Source organism: Canis lupus, chromosome 26 (genome assembly GCF_048164855.1).
Source record: "Canis lupus baileyi chromosome 26, mCanLup2.hap1, whole genome shotgun sequence".
Taxonomy (NCBI): domain Eukaryota; kingdom Metazoa; phylum Chordata; class Mammalia; order Carnivora; family Canidae; genus Canis; species Canis lupus.
The window spans coordinates 25,758,719-25,778,009 of record NC_132863.1 but is presented as its reverse complement, the minus strand read 5'-3'; the positions used below and the strand labels follow the sequence as shown (position 1 = coordinate 25,778,009).

The 19,291-nt window shown below is 41.1% G+C and overlaps 1 protein-coding gene and 1 long non-coding RNA gene across 5 annotated transcripts in view; one reads left to right on the top strand and one right to left on the bottom strand.

Moving 5' to 3' along the window:
- PIGU (phosphatidylinositol glycan anchor biosynthesis class U) overlaps positions 1 to 19,291 on the top strand; it is a 94,839-nt gene that overhangs the window by 46,174 nt on the left and 29,374 nt on the right. For 3 of the 4 annotated variants that reach the window (XM_072800695.1, XM_072800697.1, XM_072800694.1), the window contains exon 7: positions 8,604 to 8,701. The exons of the other annotated variant lie outside the window; for it this stretch is intronic. In XM_072800695.1, the coding sequence (XP_072656796.1) occupies positions 8,604 to 8,701 (98 nt within the window). The remainder of the gene's footprint in view (positions 1 to 8,603; positions 8,702 to 19,291) is intronic. 4 annotated transcript variants of the gene reach the window in all.
- On the bottom strand, positions 197 to 18,242 carry LOC140618365 (uncharacterized). The gene is made up of 3 exons (XR_012018519.1): positions 18,128 to 18,242; positions 8,668 to 8,764; positions 197 to 598 (listed from the first exon to the last, which is right to left on the bottom strand). It is a non-coding gene; the product is annotated as an uncharacterized lncRNA (long non-coding RNA).

Genomic DNA, 19,291 nt, shown 5'->3' with positions numbered 1-19,291 from the left:
AATTGCAAATTATGTGAGAATACATATTTTTAAGGCAGAGTACAAGATTGTATATTTTAATAAAATATAATCTCAGCTATGTTAAAACAACAAAAAATAGAAAATAGATTCCAAAAGCATAATACTTGTGTTTTTAGAGTAAGCTCATGTTTCTGTTTCTTTTTATATCTATTTTTTCCCAAATTTTCTCAGTGAATACATAATTAAAAACAAATTTACTTGATTGATAAGAAGATAGGGACAGTGAAAGTAAACTTGGCAACTCTCTCCCCAGACTTCCATGGAGCTAGTGTCCTGCAGAACAGGGTGGCCTCATTGGCTCTGTCCCCTTCTCCTGTTTGCTCTCCCTTGGCCTCCTTTGTGGCAGTCCAGGGTTGCCTGGGACACATCAAGAGCTACAGGCCAGGACAAGGCCCAAGCCATTGTATTGTGATGTCCTTTTTGTGGAGTTGGGCAGCAAACAGGTCTAAGGGCAGGATTGATGTTATTTTAGTGGAGCAGTTCGTGTTTCACTTCAAAGTTGGAGCTTTTGGTCAAGGGGAAGTCTGCCTTTCAGTGGCTAATTAAAATATTCCATCCCTGTGAAATCTTCATTAGGCTGTAAAAAGGAAAACAAACATGTTAATAGATAGTCCTGCTTGTTCCTGTTGATGTTTGTCAATGAGATGTTCCAACCTAGGAATTCTTGAGGTTTGCCACCTAAGGACCCTTCTAACTCTCCTTGTCCCACCAAAAGAGATGTGTGTGACAGGACTTGCTTCTCAAGGAAGAAGAAGGACTCTCAGAGGCAGTCAAGGGTGATTAAGAGCTCACTCAGGCTACTCTAAAGTCAGACAGATCTGGTAGCTAATCCCAGCTCTTCCATTTCCTGGATGTATCACTTTAACCAAGTAATTTAACTGTTCTGGTCCTCGGGTTTCTTATCTGTAACATGGGGATTGAAACGGCCCCTAGTGCACAGAGAAAATACAAAGAATGAATGAGATGGTACATGTAACACACAGCATGGTGTGAGGGATGTACTAAGAACTCAGTAAATATTGATGCTGGGGATCCCTGGGTGGCGCAGCAGTTTAGCGCCTGCCTTTGGCCCAGGGCGCGATCCTGGAGACCCGGGATCGAATCCCACGTCAGGCTCCTGGTGCATGGAGCCTGCTTCTCCCTCTGCCTGTGTCTCTGCCTCTCTCTCTCTCTCTCTCTGTGTGACTATCATAAATAAATAAAAATTAAAAAAAAATATTGATGCTGGTTGTTACTTTTAATAATGTCCTCTTTTTTAAAAGATTACTCAGGATTGGTAGAGGCTCAGTGAGCCTTCTAGGGAGGACTTGGAGGTAAAAATGAGAGTCTCTTCCTGGAGCTCAGCCCTGGAAGAACAATGGCAGACCAATGGTCCTTAGGCCTGAACCTATCACTGCCACATGGGGTTCCTCTAGAGTAAAGCTCTACTCATGAAGAAAGTCATAGAGGACCCTAGGATAAAGCAGCCTGTGGTTTTATCAGATCAAGCTAGCTTCAAAACCTGCTAGTTTCTAGTTACCAGCTCTATAGCCTTGGGCAAATCACAAAGCCTCAGGAGCTTCAGTATGATCACAGAGATAATGTCTGCTATATAGATTAGTAGAAGAATAAATAAGAAATATAAAATACTTAGCATGCTTCCTTAACAGAACCCATTCAACAAATAGTTGCTCAGTTTATTGTGATTTTTATGGATTGGGATTAGGAAGGTAGTGTAGTAATGTAGTTAAAGAGTGTGGGGTTTGGGGCAGCTCTGGTGGCTCAGTGGTTTAGCGCCGCCTTCAGCCCAGGGCGTGATCCTGGAGACCCGGGATCAAGTCCCATGTCGGGCTCCCTGCATGGAGCCTGCTTCTCCCTCTGCCTGTGTCTCTGCCTCTCTCTCTCTCTGTGTGTGTCTCATGAATAAATAAATAAAATCTTAAAAAAAAAAAAAAAAGAGTTTTGGAATGAATGGGAAAGGGGTTTGGAATGAGACAGTCTGGTTTCAAATCCTATTATTATTATTAACTAGTTTTGTAACCTTGAACAAACAACCATTCTGTCCTCCAGTTTTCTTTTCTGTAAAATGGGAATCGTAATTATGCCTACCCACTTCATGGAGTTATTGGAAGGACTTAATACGTGTAAAGTGCTTACAGCTGTGGCTGGAAAAGAGTATGTGCTCAATAAATTATCATCATCACTGATGTGGATGGACTACTCCAAGAGAGCCTTCCCTGTTAAAAGAGCACTTGGTGAGGAAGAATAGTGGCCCAGCCCCCAGCATCAACTCCTCCTTCCCATCAATCTTGCATGCTATTCAGCTTCCTCTTCTGAGTATCCTGTGGAACTCAGCCCTTTTCACTACGTTCCAGTCTGTCCCACTGCCTGTCCTGGTACAGGTTGCTGTATGTGACCCCTCTCTGCTCATTCCACTCACAGTCAATATCTTGAACCATCCCCTAGAGCCCTACCTCATCTATAGTCCTGCTCTGTTCTATAGCTCTGCCACCTGCCCAGGCCCAGATTGCTTCAAAGTGTGGTTCCCAGAGGCATTGTTACCCCAGGCCTTGCCAAGGCTTGTTTTGGCCCCCACCTGGACACAAAACTCTTTCTTCCTAGAGAGTTGGAAAACATATTTGAAGCTAGATGGGTAGATAATGAAATTTCCTGATATTATACCCAGGGCACATACACATGTGACTTTAATATTCCCATCATAAGGCCAAAGACTATGGTCTTGGATAGAAAACCTGGTACCTGAGTATCTGGGCCATACTAGCAGATAAATAGTAGATTATCTTATTTTGGTAAAATGCACAGTCCTCTTGGCATAGTTCATCCCAGTCAGATGAGCAGGATGCCCTAGCTCTTGTCCAGTTGAGGCTGCCATTTCAGGGATTATTTGAGATGTCATGTTTAGGCCTGTTGGTCAATGCTTTGGGATGACTGTGCAAGCTATGTCCTCTATCATCTGACTGCCATCTACCTGCTTGATAAGACTTTGTATATTATACCTTTTTATTGGAGTATGTATAACATATCTACAGAAAGCACACAGATTGTTAGTGTACAATTCCATGAATTTTCACTAAATGTTGAGAAATCAGTACTCAGACTGAGAAACAGAATGTTACCAACATCCACAAGAGCCTCTTTTGTGCCCTCTTCCAGTCATTGCTCCCAACTCTTGCCCTGTTTTTACCCGTCAAGCTAATTATAACCCCCTTTACCTGCAGTGCATGGAACTGTCCCTTGCCCTCCTGCAAGTGTACTCTCTGTTCCCTTAGACTGTCAGGCCTCGCCTAATCATTGTTCAAAACTTAGGTATCAGCTTCCCCTGATGGGCTAGCTTTGTACTCTCCTCCCTCCGTATTTTGCCACTGGTTCCTGGGAGCTCCCTGAGGAGGGAAACTGTCTCAGTTAACAGTCTTCTTGGCACCTGGCACAGGCTTGGCATAGAGCAGGCACTCCAGAAATGTTTGCATATCGTATAGTTTACCTAAAATATTTGAAGTCACTTTTTACTTTTCTCTCTCTTTTTTTCTTTAAGTAGGCTCCACGCCCAGGGTGGGGCTTGAATTCACCACCCCAAGATTGAGGGGTTGTATGCTGTACCAACTGAGCCAGCTGGATGCCCCACCTTTTACCTTTCTTTATCTTTCATGACCTTGCCCCAAGCACCTATCATCATCCCTCTGCCTTCCTAACCCATTCATCTTGCTCCTTCTAGCTTTTTTCAAAACGTGTATCAGCCCTAAGTCCTTGTGTGTCTTCATACTCCCCCTTTCTTGTGCTCAGTGGTGCATGTGCCCTATCCACTCCATACCTGGCCTGGCATCCCACACACCAGTCTCCTGACTGTTGTTGTACTATGTTTCTGCCACTAGACTACAGACCTCTGCCATCCAGTAGTTTACTCCACGGAGCATTCTCTCTGCCCAGCCCCCTGCCACAAGCCCTCAACTTCTATTCAGCAGCTTCATTGTATTCAAGAATCCATTTCTTTTGTGCTTTGCCTGCATTTTATTACTTGTGTTTTACACTTCCTAAGATTTCCTTCCTCAAGAACTTGGTTTCAACTAGACTTATTGTGGTACTCATTAAGCAATATACACAAATATCAAATCATTATGCTATACACCTGAAACTAATACAATGTTGTATGTCAGTTATATTTCAAGAAAACGGAAACATTGGTTTTCTTTAATGTGCTTGGATTTGTCTAAAGGATTCATATGTGTCACTGAATGACACTCATTTATTCATTCACTCACTCATTTAAGCTGGAGGCTCAAAGTGAAGAGAGATTTATTGCCCTTGAGAAACTCAAGGACAAATGGGGAGAGAAAGCAACATTAACAAATTAAAGGACAATATCAGTATTGAATGAGGTATTGAATGAATGAAGAGAATGGGCACTACAATCATCTGATTGACTCCATTACTTAAAATGATGTATTACTTAACCTTTTGTTTCTGTACCTTAATTTCTTTACCTATAAAATGGGTAAATAAATAAATAAATAAAATGGGTAGAATAAAAATGGGTAGAAAAATAGAGCTTTCACAAGGTGCTTATGATGTATACTGAGGGCTTTTTCTTTTCTTTTCTTTTCTTTTCTTTTCTTTTCTTTCTTTTTTTTTTCTTTTTTAATGAGTCCAGCACAGTTCTGGATACAGAGGATAGGCACCTGGCACCTAGTAAGTGACCACCATTAGCTATAATCACTATTGTTATCCTGTCTGCTTAGGCTTCATAGAGAAAGTGACATTTCAATTGGCTAGTGGAGGGATGCCTGGGTGGCTCAGCGGTTGAGCACCTCCGTTTGGCCCAGGGCGTGATCCTAGAGTCCTGAGATCGAGTCCCACATTGGGCTCCCTGCATGGAGCCTGCTTCTCTCTCTACCTGTGTCTCTGCCTCTCTCTCTGTGTCTCTCAGTAATAAATAAATAAAATATTTTTTTAAAAAATCAATTGGTCAGTGGAGAATGGGCAGGGAAGGATAGCTTGGGCAGAAGTAATGGGCTGAGAACAGACACAGGAATGAAAGCACATGGTGTTTTCAGAACCTAGGGAATGGTCCAGAATAGCTGGGGGACAGAGAATGTGTAGGAGAACACTGACAAGTGAAGCTGGATAAATAAGGCCCATTAGCAAAGGGCCCTGTTTGCTGCTGGAGTTTGGACTAAACCTGCTGAATGAAATAGAACCATCAGAAGCATTTAAAGAGGGGCTTATCATAGTGTAATTGTTTTAGAAGGATCCTGCTGGTACTTCTCTAGAGAACTAGATGGGAGGAGACTAGAGAGACCATTGAGGAGGAGAAGCAACCGATGAGAGCAGGAACTGCAGTGGTGGATGTTCCATAGGTCCATCAACAGGCTGTGATGACTGCTAGAGGAAGTGTGGAGTGGGAGAGGTGAAGGATCACTACAGTAGCCTGGGAGATGTTGACGCCACTTACTGGTAAAGAACAGCAGAAGGAACAGATTTTTCCTTCCAAATGATTTCATCTGAGGAAGGAAGACTGCTTTTTTCCTGATATTGGGAGGAGGTGTTCTGAAACTCACAAGTCCGTTCTATGACCCTATGGGCCGTTTCTTCCCTCTTGGGCCTTATAGATAGTCAGCTGCTCCAGACAAGTAATTACTGATCTCAGGCAATTAAGGCAGGAGGTGGCTGTGTTTATTTCACTCCCTGGTGTCTCCCGGGAAAGAGAGGGGTGAAAGTCATGTATTTGTTTTGACCACATTAGTAAGAATGGATGGAGTTGGAACATTAGCCTCCTTTCCCTGCTAAAGGGCCTCTTCTTTCTCCAACCCCAGTCTCTGCAGAAAGTCATGCTAAATTTAAAAGTTCTTTCCAGTTTTTTCCCTCGCTTAGCTGGTTTCCCACAAAATGTCATTCAGATTTTTGGCTAAGTCAGGGAACCTTGAACCCACCCTAGATGCTAGAGTCCAAAACAGTACTTTTCCCACCACTGCCATCTCCCTGTCTCAGAATTGACCCGGTTCTGGTTCTAGGTGTCTACGGCTCAATGGGTATGTGGAGGCCTCTGCTGGTGGCACAGCTTGGCTGGCCATGATTCTGTCCCTGCTCAGTCATGTTTACAAGTATCCTGGATATAGGACATCATGCCTGGAAGTAATGAGCATGATGAAACAGCTCACCCCATAGAATTCTGTCCCAGTTTTTCCTCCTTTTCCTGCCTTCCTTCTACTTTCCTTCAACCAGGAATTGTTGCTAGCTAATAAGTTTCCTTAATTTGAGGGATGGAGCCCTCAAAATTCTCTTCTCTCCACTCACTCTCCTATAAAGTAGTCATATCATAACCCTCCTCTTCCAAGGTAGGTCTTGGGTGTTTGCTTTGGTGGGCAAAAAAATCCTATGGATCATCATCTTCTGTTTGTTGGAGCTGAGTTGGGAGAGGGTAAAACCCCTCAGACTTAGTGGAGTAACTAGTTCCTTAGTGAAATATCATTGAGAGGATATCTGTTATTTCCGGTAAACAGTTGTGTCAGGTTTGATCAGTTTGTAGTGAAATGAAATAGGCTGGGCAAAAGTTGGTTGAGGCAGGTTTTTTTTTTAAGATTTTATTTATTTATTCATGAGAGACACAGAGAAAGAGAGAGAGAGGCAAAGCTAAAGGCAGCGGGAGAAGCAGGCTCCGTGGGACTCGATCCCGGGTCTCCAGGATTGCGCCCTGGGCTGAAGGCGGTGCTAAACCGCTGAGCCACCCAGGCTGCCCCGATGCAGGCTTTTAATGGACGCATTCTTGGTCGACGTTCCATGGCCCCCCGCAAGGGAGTGAGACCGGGGAAGTCGCGGGCTGGGGAAGTCCAGCCCAAAGGGAATACATGCAAGCTTTTTAAGGGAGGAGGGGTAAGGAGTTGTGTCTGTATGGGGTGATAGGTATTAGGGCATATTACTGGTGGAATCGGTATGGGGCGATAACTGCTTATGCCCTTATATAGGGTTTGGATAAGGTGCGGTTCAGGTTTCCCCGCATAGGTCTTGTCTCCCCATGATGACGTGTCTTTGGGCAGTCTGCTGGTGGTAGAAAAGTCCCAAGGCGAAGGTGACAAGCTGGAGGGTCCGCCGCCATTTTGTTGGTGCCTCCCAATCCCCCTTGATTCCTCAGGCCTAACAAGTTGACCCCACACTCATGAGAGTGATCATGAGTTCTGTCATTTTATGAAACGTTACCATTACAAGATACCAGCCTTGAACCATCAATTACACTCTCCTGATTTCTGGACCACTTTGAAACCCCTATTGCAAATTTGGGTTCTCTAGCTTTGGTTTTAGGGTACTCTTATCTAAAACCATCTGAAAGAAAATAGCTATTTGTTTGTTTTAAGCATTTTATTTATGAGAGACACAGAAAGGCAGAGACATAGGCAGAGGGAAAAGCAGACTCCCTGCAGGGAGCCCTCTGCGGGACTCAATCCGAGGACCCCGGGATCATGACCAGAGCCCCAGGCAGATGTTCAACCACTGAGCCACAGCTATTTGGTATTTTTAAAAAGAAATCAGTTTTGGGGCACCTGGGTGGCTCAGTCAGTTGAATGTCCGACTCTTGGTTTCTGCTCAGGTGTGGTCTCAGAATCGTGAGATGGAGCCCTGCTTCACCCAGGCTCCAGGCTCAGTGCTGAGCGGGAAGTCGGCTTGAGATTTTCTCTCTCCTCCCTCTGCCCCATCCTCCCTTCCCCTCTCCCTAGCTCACGAGCACATGTGCACCTACTCTCTCTCATTCTCTCTAAAATAAATAAATAAACCTTTAAAAAAGAAGAAATCAGTTTTTTTATGACAAAAACAAAGCACGATCATTATAGAAAGTTTAGAAAATACAGAGAAGCCAGAAAAAAAACAAAAACAAAAAAATCCATAACCCAACCACCAAGAGAAAAATCACTGTGAACTTTGGGCCTAGTCTTGTAGTCTTTTTTTAAAAATTTATTTATACATTCTTTTTAAAGAGATCATAGTGTGTATATATATATATATATATATCTTTTTTTATAACTTTCAGTTAATAGGATGTTATAAATATCTATGTCATTGCAAATTTATTATAACATTTTTAATAATTCTGTAGTGGTCCATTTTACATAGGGAATAGGGGCATTATTAATAAAAATTAATATATTTTAATAATAAATACATGACCTGAAGATAGTACATAAGGAAAAGATATTATAAAATAGGGATGGGTTTCCTACCTCTGAATTGCTTAAGCAATAATTATGGGTTTCATTGATAAGTTAAATAGGACACAGATGTTAATAGACTTGATCCCTTTGTTCATCTTTAGATCGAAGTTTTGTGAAATCTTTCTTGCTCTGAAAATTTAAAGGAAGCATAATTGAAGTGTCTCAGGTTGCTAAAGGTAAATGGTTTTGATTTCCTAGGTTTCCTTTCATGGGAAATCAAGCCAAGAAGCTCTCATTCTGTATGAGTTTGCATAGTACCTGTACACCAGGAGACATTTGGCAAAAGCTTATTTGACCAGTTATGGAAAGTTTCTTGTTTTGGGATTTGCTCAGTCTAATCCTGATTAATAAGACTGGATTATTGCATATATTTATTTCTTTTTACAGGTAGTGCCTTCCTCAGTGCTATTTTTCTAGCCTTAGCAACATACCAGTCTCTGTACCCACTCACCTTGTTTGTTCCAGGACTCCTCTATCTCCTTCAGGTAAGCACTTGCTGGTCAGAAGCCAGCACTCCAGTGACATTTAATACATGGCCCGGTCACTGCCTGGGGAAAGGAAGGCATGGCTCAATAAAAGCAATGGGATGGGCTCCTTATCTCATATTTACTTGCTTCTACTCAAAAACACAAACAAAGACACTTGACTAACTTCAAACAAAATGAACCTAGTGAACATTAAGTTCCAATTATGCATATCATTACAAATGTATAAGTGTATTTCATTTTACATGTTTGTGGTTGGAACCTACCAACTATCTTGCATTCTCCTTCTGTCATCTACTATTACATAGACCCCTCTCCGAGCTCATTTTTAAAAAACTTCTATAGGGCAGCCCGGGTGGCTCAGCAGTTCAGCGCTGCCTTCCACCCAGGGCCTGATCCTGGAGACCTGGGATCGAGTCCCACGTCGGGTTCCTTACATGGAGCCTGCTTTTCCCTCTGCCTGTGTCTCTGCCGTTCTCTCTCTCTTTCTCTCATGAATAAATAAATAAATAAAACCTTAAAAAAAATAAATAAAATAAATAAAAATTAAAAACTTCTATATAACAATACTCAAAAAAAAAGTTCAATACTCATAAGGTTCTTGTAGGGATTAAATGTAGTGGGTGTCCCTAATGCAATGCTGGGACAATGGTGGGTGATCAATAAGTATTACTTAAAGAATACAGATTGCTGACATTTACTGAGAACCTACTATGTCCAGGACTGTACTGAACACTCTACAGACATCATTTCATTTTCAACCTCATAAGAACGTTATTGGGATAGGTCATTTTATTAGCCATGTTTTAGTCTAATATTAGCCATATTAGACACGTGAATTGCAACTGGAATGTTGGGTAGTGTAGTCACTTGGCTAAGGTGAGACAGCTGGCTGGTGACAGTGCCAAGACATGAACTTGGGCAGCTTGATGCAAGAGCCTGCCCTCTAACTTGTCTCTCTTTTCCACCTCAGTAAGAATACACACATCTCCTCAAGAGCAGGTAACTACTTGCAGGTCTTTCGTGGTCCAAATCGATTCTTAGAAAACAAGCATTTCTTGAAAGTATGCAGGGGACAGTGCCACAATTCAAACCAAGAAATGTCTGATTTCAGAGCCTTTTTCTTAATTATAAACACTCTTGCTAAAACTGAGTGTATACCTCCACTTATTGAAATAATCTGTATAGTTGTCATTTTAAGTGACTTCATAATATGTCTTCATATTTATGTACATAGTGATACATGATTATCTTGGTCTTTGCCCTTTCTGGGGAATTTGAGATGTGCTCTAGTTGTCACTGGTATAAATAGTACAGTAATATGATTTTCTTTAAGTTATTTCCTTAAGGCATATTCCTCTAGCTGAATCATTGGACCGAAAGGTGTGAGAAGTTTCAAGGTCCTTATTATGTAATACTGGAGTGTTCACCAGAAAGCTTCAGCCAACTTGTAGTGCCACCATCAGTGTCTAGGATGCAGTGAACCAGGGGTGCCCAACTGGCTTCGTTAGTAGAGCATGTGACTCTTGATCTTGGGATTGTAAGTTCAAGCCCCATATTGGGTGTAAATATTACTTAAAAATAAGATCTTAAAAATAAAGTGCTGTGAACCATTTCCTCTCAGGCTGCCAGCACTGGCTTCTCATATTTGACTTATGATTGCTAGTCTGATACATCATTGCACTGTGAAATTTTCTTTGATTCTCTTTCCGGATTCTTGCTGAATCCAAGAATTTTTCCACATAACAATATGTTGTTTACATTTCCTTTATTACTTCATATTTATAGTTCATTTTTTTAAAGATTTTATTTATTTATTCATGAGAGACACAGAGAGAGAAGCAGACACAGACAGAAGGAGAAGCAGGCTCCCCGCAGTTTGCCAAATGCGGGACTTGATCCCAGGACCCCAGGATCACGACCTGAGCCGAAGGCAGACGCTCAACCACTGAGCCACCCAGGCGTCGCTATAGTTCATTCTTTTTTAAAAAATATTATTTATTTATTTATTTCAGAGAGAAAGAAAGAGCATGAATAGGGTGAGGGGCAGAGGGAGAAGCACACTTCTTACTGAGCAGGGAGTCTGATGTGGGGTTCAATCCTGGGACCCCAGGATCACAACCTGAGCTGAAGGCAGATGCTTAACCGACTGAGCCACCCAGGCGCCCCTTACAGTTCATTCTTTAGAAAGCCTGATGACAAAAAAAAATAAAAATAAAAAACAAAGAAAAGAAAAAAAACAAAGTCTGATCACTAAGAGGAACCAAAATTTTTGTGCAACTATGTCAAATAAATACTATTATAAATATATTTATTTGTACATATGAACTGACTAAAAATTTTTTAATGGTTTGTTAAACCAATTTGTAAACACTGCCTTTTGTAAAATCACTTTTGTTTAAAACTCAAATTTATTTCTGACATCATTGGACAGTTCAACTGAGTCATGGGATCGAGCAGCTCAGCCAGTCACCTTATTCAGTCCCTTCTCCGTGCCTCAGAATGGGGATAATATTAGTTACTGCAAAGGGTTAACACATCAGTGTGCCGTCAGGCAGGTTTCTAGTTCCCTCTTTCCTTTTGCTTGGGATTCCTAAATCTTGGACCTCCTTAGATGGCTTGAGGTTCTCCTTTTCTTTGAAAGAAAGTAACAGAAACCAGGGGGAAATACCTCATAAGTGTGCTTATGGATTTTTGCTTTAATGCAGCCTGACCTTCTGTCTTGTCTTTGAACTGTAAAGGTTAATCCTGTGATTTCTATACTTTCTGGAGCCTGGAGCGGCTCCAGATAATGTCCAGTAATATCATATGGTATTAGCTTGCATCAAAGGAGCCAAACCCAACCAGGTCTTTATTTCTTTTCCCTTTTCTTTTAAGATTGTTTATTTATTTACTTAAGAGAGAGTACACACTTGCTCACATGCAAGCACAAGCAGGCGGGGAGGGAAGGGCAGAAGGAGAGGGATAGAGAGGATACCATGAAACTCCACACTGCGCAGAGTCCAATGCAGAGCCCCATCTCATGATCCTGAGATCACGACCTGAGCCTAAATCAAGAACCCGATCCCGGGATCCCTGGGTGGTGCAGCGGTTTGGCGCCTGCCTTTGGCCCAGGGCGCGATCCTGGAGACCCGGGATCGAATCCCACATCAGGCTCCCAGTGCATGGAGCCTGCTTCTCCCTCTGCCTGTGTCTCTGCCTCTCTCTCTCTCTCTGTGACTATCATAAAAAAATAAAAGTTAAAAAAAAAAAAAAAAGAACCCGATCCCCAACCAACTGAGCCACCCAGGTGCCCCCCAACCAGGTTTTTCTTAATAAGTAGGTCTTTCCCCAGCCTTCTTTGGAATATTATATGGAGTTTTTACATTTTACTCTCTTTCCCCAGTAACATTCTGTTGTCTCTGTTGACTCTAGGAGGGAGCCAACTCAGAGGTGGCAATGCTGTTAGCTTACCTTTTCTTTAGAACAGGTGAAAGAAAAAAAAAAAAAGAAAGAACAGGTGAAAGAAAATGAGGGGCGCCTGGGCGGCTCAGTCAGTTAAGCATCTGCCTTCGGCTCAGGTCATGATCCAGGGTCCCGGGACCCAGCCCTGCATTGGGCTCCCTGCTCTGGCAGGAGTCTGCTTCTTCCTCTGCCCTTCCCCTTGCTCGTGCTCTCCCTCTCTCTCAAATAAATAAATCTTTAAAAAAAAAACAGGTGAAAATGAGTGTGAGCACTTAATCATGCAATTGCAATTAACTTTTCTACCAGCTTTGTTGCCTCTAATATACCTATCATGTAAAATATATTTCCTGGGTCTTATCCTGATAGTCTAAGAACTTAAGTATAAAAACTTTTATTAGATTTCAACTTCCTTGGGCAGCTCGGGTGGCTCAGCAGTTTAGCGCCGCCTTCAGCCCAGGGCCTGATCCTGGAGACCTAGGATCGAGTCCCACATCGGGCTCCCTGCATGGAGCCTGCTTCTGCCTCTCTCTCTCTCTCTCTCTCTCTCTCTCTCTCTCTATCTCTCATGAATAAATAAATAAAATCTTAAAAAAAAAAAAAAGATTTCAACTTCCTTAAGAGTTTTGGTTTTTTTTCCTGGTACTGACTTTTTGCCTTTTTCACCATAATATGAGAAAGAAATGATTTCTGTACAGAAAATGCTTTCTTTTTTTTTTTTTTTAAGATTTAATATTTATTTGTGGGAGGCGGGGGTGGGGGGTGGGGGACACAAGCGGGAGGGGCAGAGGGAGATAGGAAAATAACCTGAAACAGACTCTGCACTGATCATACCGACATAGGGCTGAATCTCATGACCCATGAGATGATGACCTGAGCTGAAACCAAGTTTGAACATTCAACCAACTGTACCACTCAAGTGCCACTAGAAAATGCTTTTCTCCCTAGTGCTTTAGAAAATTGGGGGGAAGAAGATAATTACACATTTTTCCCCTTTCTTATTATAGTTAGGCTTTTCTTGACCAGTCTGAGAATTATTTTACTTCCTGAAATTTTTGTATACATTAGCAACCATATAACTTCTGGGATGTAACTACAGGTTGCTTTTTTCAGGTTGAGAGTATATAGCCCATAGACCACATCTGGCCCACAGAGGTATTTTATTTGACTATGCTGTTTAATTATTTTAATTAGTTGTCAACATTTTAAAAACATTTAAAATTTTATCTTTCTGGCTTCTTTTGAAAGATTGGGAGATCTGTCTCCTTTAGACAAGGCATACCCTCTTCACAGTTAAGCATAGTCTCTGTGCTTCATTTCTTTATTTTTTTAAAGATTTTATTTATTTATTCATGAGAGAGGCAGAGAGAGAGAGAAGCAGAGACACAGGCAGAGGGAGAAGCAGGCTCCACACAGGGAACCTGATGCGGGACTCGATCCTGGGTCTCCAGGATCACACCCTGGGCCAAAGGCAGTGCTAAACTGCTGAGCCACTCGCTGTACTTCATTTCTATTACCTAACTTCATTCATTTGTTACCTGCCTGGCCTCTGGAGGAGTTTGAATATGTGTGTATATTTATGTTTATGTCCACCAGAAGGTCTAGAAACACTCACCCAGTATCAGTAAGTATCCTTAGGGGTCAGATTGTGATCTTACAATACCATTTTTACCCATTAAAAGAAATGAGTTTCTCAGAGAAATGGCTAATTCTAAGTTTAGGGCAGGAAATGTACAGGATAATCCTAGACTACTGTGATACCAGATAACAAGGAAGCTATGAAAGACTGCTGGGGTCATCTCAAAAGGACTCAGGATCCAACTTGAAGAGGCTCTCACTGACCAAAGAGGGACAGTTTGAGTTTCATTAGGATTAGAACTGAAATGAATTAAAACTCATATTTAAATTCAGGCATTCATAATGATATTAGAAAGGTCAATTGGTAATTGATCCAATTAGGAGAATTGACAGAGAACCAATTCATTACCTTGAGAACTGGAAATAAAAGGAAAAAAAACAAGCACTTGTCTTTCCTATACCATTAGGTAACCATATAGTAGGTGAGCTACTATATATTTTTGAGCTTGCAAATGAAGACAAATTGATGGGATAGCATCGTTTTGTAATACCAGTTATCTAGGCATTGAGTATTAATAGCTACTAATGTGAAAAACAAACAAATCATGCCTCCTGAGAAAAGAACACACCACCACCAGAGTTTTGCCAAGGGGATCAAATCTGAAATTGATTAAGCTTCAGGATCCAGCTGCCAATTTGCAAGAAATACTGAAGACCAAGTATATAATTAGCAAAAAAACAGACTGTGGGAAGTTCTACAGGTTAAATGCCCAGGTTCTTCAACCCATGCATTGTAGGGGGCACAAGTGAGATGGGTTGTAGGACCTGTAAATTAAGAGACTTAAAAGTTTTATTAAATTTTGAAAAAATGGACAAGCTAAACTATAGTGTAAAGGAATACACAGTTTGATAGAAAGCCATTAAGAAATGCAAGGAAGTGGGACACCTAGGTGGCTCAGGGGTTGAGCGTCTGCCTTTGGCTCAGGTTGTGATTGCAAGGTCCTGGAATCAAGTCCCACATCAGGCTTCCTGCGAAGTCTCCCTCTCCTGTGTCTCTGCCTCTCTCTCTCTCTAGGTCTCTCATGAATAAATAAATAAAATCTTAAAAAAAAGAAAGGAAGGAAGGAAGGGAGAAAGAAAGAAAAAAAGAAAAGAAAAGGAAGGAAGGAAGGAAGGAAGGAAGGAAGGAAGGAAGGAAGGAAGGAGAAAGAAAGAGAAAGAAAGGAAGGAAGGAAGAAAGGAAGGAAAGAAAGAAAAAAGAAAGAAAGAAGAAAGAAAAAGAAAGAAAGAAAGAAAAGAAAGAGAAAGAAAGAAAGAGAAAGAAAGAAAGAAAGAAAGAAAGAAAGAAAGAAAGAAAGAAAGAAAGAAAGAAAGAAAGAAGAAAAAGAAATGCAAGGAAGTGAGTACTCTATAAGCCAGGATCAGTGATGACTTTGGAGGGAGGAAGAGACTGGCTGGCACAGGGCTCAGAGAGAGACTTGGGGGAGTGGTGGGACATTTCTTCCTCCTGACCTTACAGATGTTTGTCTCATAATCATTCACTAGGTTATATATTTGTTTTATGTGGTTTTCTGTATTTTATGTTTTATTTTACAATGAAAAGATTTTTTAAAAATTGATCCAAAAGTTTAGGGCACCATTCTCCCAACCCTTCAACTCACATACATTTCATTTTAAGTTGGCATTTACTATTGAAGAAAAAGAGGTAGGTAAAATGAATGCTTATCTGTTCCCTGGGAAATGTGCAATGTGGACCTCTTGATTAAATCTCGCTCTAGGGCTTATAAATAACAAGCCATCAAAGAAAGGATCACTTGAGTTTCTTTTTTAAGCATTTCAGGCGTGCTGCACTTGATGTAATGGGAGTGGTCCTGAAAGATTATTTAATCTTTAATCAGACCCAAGTTTTATAAATAGATTCAGTAAACATTCTACATGACATTATATTCTCAGGGCTCTGTTTCCTAAAGCAAATCTACTCCCAGACCAAGTTTTGTTTTGTTTTGTTTTTTTAGACAAAGTTTTAAGAACAAAATTATACCTAAAATTTAATGTCCATTTGACATCACAGATTTGCCAGGAAAAAAATCATTTTCCCACTCAAGCATCAACAGTGACATCTTAGGTCCAATGAAGCACAGAGAACGTGGCAGCAAACCAAAATTTGGGGGCTGCTAACAGATTTGTGAAAAGTGAAACGTCATCTCCTGGATCTGTGCTTAGGACTCTCTTCCAAGAGTGGCCTTGAACAGTCTACCTGATTCAGTTCTTCATGGCTGCCTTTTTCACTTCCTACTTCCCTTCTTTAAATCCCATTAAGTAGGGAGGAAGGGAAAAACAAACCAAAAGAATATTTTTACTTTTGAGGGTTTTTTTCCATCCATCCCTAGACTGTGGTTTTCTCCCTCCCCTCCACCCCCCTTGCCTCCCTTCCTTCTATGCCAGATGGCAGTATTTTTCAGGAAGAGGGATCAGGATGATCAACTCTACAGGGAACTCAGAACCTTACGTGCCTTCCTCTTTGAATTTATCTGTGGAGGCCTCCTCTTTGTGAAATCATTTTCCATCCCCAAAAATATAATGTTCTCTTGAAACTTTGTTCTTTTAGAGCAGCATTATCAATAGAACTTTTTGTGATGGTGGAAATGTTCTGTTTTTGTATATTGTCAATTGTCAAAATATAAATAAACATAAAAGAAGTAGTAGGTGCAATCGAAGTATTCAAAAGAAGTAGAATTGGTTTAAGTATTTAGAGACGCTTATTATATTTTCGTGAAAAGGAATTAAGAATCTAGGAAGGCCTGTAACTCCTTCCTTTGGAGATGGTGCCAAAGGCTTCATTCCTAATCCATCCCCCACCTAACTTTTTTTTTTTTTTAAGATTTTATTTATTTATTCATGAGAGACACAGAGAGAGGCAGAGACACAGGCAGAGGGAGAAGCAGGCTGCATTCAGGGAGCCCGATGTGGGACTCCATACCCAGTCTCCAGGGTAACACCCTGGGCTGAAGGTGGCACTAAACCGCTGAGCCACCCGGCTGCCCCCCACCCACGTCTAACCTTTTTAGGAGGATTTCTGGTTGTCTGATGTGACTCCAAGGACAACAGACCCCTGCCTCTGGGATAGTAATAATATCCTTCTGCCTTGAGTGAACCTTTTTTTTTTTTTTAGTTTATTTATTTATTATTTTTAGTAATCTCCACACCCAGTATGGGGCTCAAACTCACAATCTCCAGATCAAGAGTCATGTGTTCATCCAACTGAGCCAGCCAGGTGCCCCAAGTGAATCTTTTTTACATAGGTAATTGGAACAACTAAAAGGGGAGAGAGCTGGGACTTCATGGATTTTCTAAAATGATTTGTGTGAAATGCTTTGTGCCTGCTTGCTAATGAATATTTGTTTGACAAATGTATTTGTTTGACAAATATTTGTTTGACAAATGGAACTTGCTTTCTTTGCAGCAAGAGTGTAGAGTGGGAGCTAACCTTCATCCACCTCAAACTTCTTTCATGACAACTGTTAAAAGAACCTGAATTGCATACTTTAAAGTAGTTAAATATATGTTGTATGGATTTCATCTAAAAAAAATCCAATATTAATATTAGCCTATTGCTCAAATTTTTCTAGCTTTGACCTAGAAAAGGGGGCTCCTTTAAATCAGCTTTTGTGGGGCAGCCCGGGTGGCTCAGCGGTTTAGCACCGCCTTCAGCCCAGGTTGTGACCCTGGAGACTGGGGATTGAGTCCCACATCAGGCTCCTTGCACCGAACCTGCTTCTCCCTCTGCCTGTGTCTCTGCCTCTCTCTCTCTCTCTCTCTCTCTCTCTCTCTCTCTCTCTCTGTGTCTCTCATGAATAAAGTGTTTTTTAAAAATCAGCTTTTGTGTTCTTTTGACAAGCCTCATCTTTTTGAGGCTTTCCTTCCTTTCTTTATGGTACCGTAAGATGTTCCAGGCTCATCTTGTATTTTCCCAGCCCCAGCCCTGGAATCAACTACTTCTTCAAGGATTCCTGGTTTTCTTTTATTGGTGAATGCTATTTAGAAGCCAGTTGTGGGGTACGTGCGTGGCTCAGTGGTTAAGCATCTGCCTTCAGCTCAGGTCGTAATCCTGGGTTTCTGGGATCGAGTCCTGCATCAGGCTTCAGGCTCCCCACAGGGAGCCTGCTTCTCCCTTTGCTTATGTCTTTGCCTCTCTCTGTGTGTCTCTCATGAATAAATAAATACTTAAAAAAAAAAAAAAAAAGAAAGAAAGAAAGAAACCAGGCATTATAGGTATGCTTCTAGCAGACAGAGCTACGAAATATATGTATGTATCTACACTACCCCCCCGCCACTAGCATGTCTATAATTCTGTATCTGTCTCTTTGTACTAATACCTCTGATCCCGATATTTGTTTATACTGATACCTGTGATTCTAGTCCAACACCACAGGGATCACTTTAGTGTCTCCTTTTTCCTTGTGTATAATTTCTTTCTCTAATGATTGGAAGCCCAACTTTCATTATCTACAGTTTATTTGCTAATATGTTCAGTTCTAGAATACACACAAAGTTGTTCTAGAATTGCTGTGAGAGGGCAGCCTGGGTGGCGCAACGGTTTAGTGCCACTGCAGCCCCGGGTGTGATCCTGGAGACCCCGGATCGAGTCCCATGTCAGGCTCCCTGCGTGGAGCCTGCTTCTCCCTCTGCCTGTGTCTCTGCCTCTCTCTCTCTCTCTCTCTCTCTCTCTGTTGCGCGCTCTCTCTCTCTGTCTCTCTGTTGCTCATGAATAAATAAATAAAATCTTAAAAAAAATAGAATTGCTAATTGCTGTGAGAAATACCCATGTCAGAAATATATCTCCTGACCTGATTACAACACGTACACATAATTCTTTTTGTCTTTAGCATTACAGTATTCTGTCAAGTTACTGTTTCTTGAAGTCACTCAGGTTGGTTCTTTCCTTCTCCCATGTGGCCCTTCAGCATAGTCCTCTTATTCATGATACAGTTAGGCTCACTTATTACTGTTTGTAGGATTTTAGATTTCCTCTACACCATGGTAGGTTTTAAATTTTTGTTTATTTGAGGGTATGTGAAGAGATTAAGAAATATTGCTATAGTTCTAAGAAATCAGCTATACAAAAAACTTTCAGAGAAGTACCACCCTGTCTTCATCTCTACTATTGTGTTCTTTTTCATTCTTTCTCTGTCACCTTAAGTAACTATTTTTAGTTTCTGGTTTATTTTTCCTTTGTTTCTTTTGCACATGTGAGCAGATTACATGTGTATTTTCTTCTTTCTTATATGAAGGATAGCATGCTCTAGGTACCCTTATGTGCTTTACTTTTTTTACTGTTCTTTCCTGGAAGTCACTGCAGATTGATACATAGAGATCTTTATTCTTTTTTACAGCAGTGTAGTACTCCATTGTATGGTTGTACCAGAGTTCAACCCCCCCTTTGTTTTTATTTTTATTTTTATTTTTTTATTTTTTTTCAACCCTCCCCTTTGTATGGGGATTTAGATGGTTTCTAATATTTTGTAATCACAACTAATGCTTTAATAAGTAACCTTGTATATATATGTATTT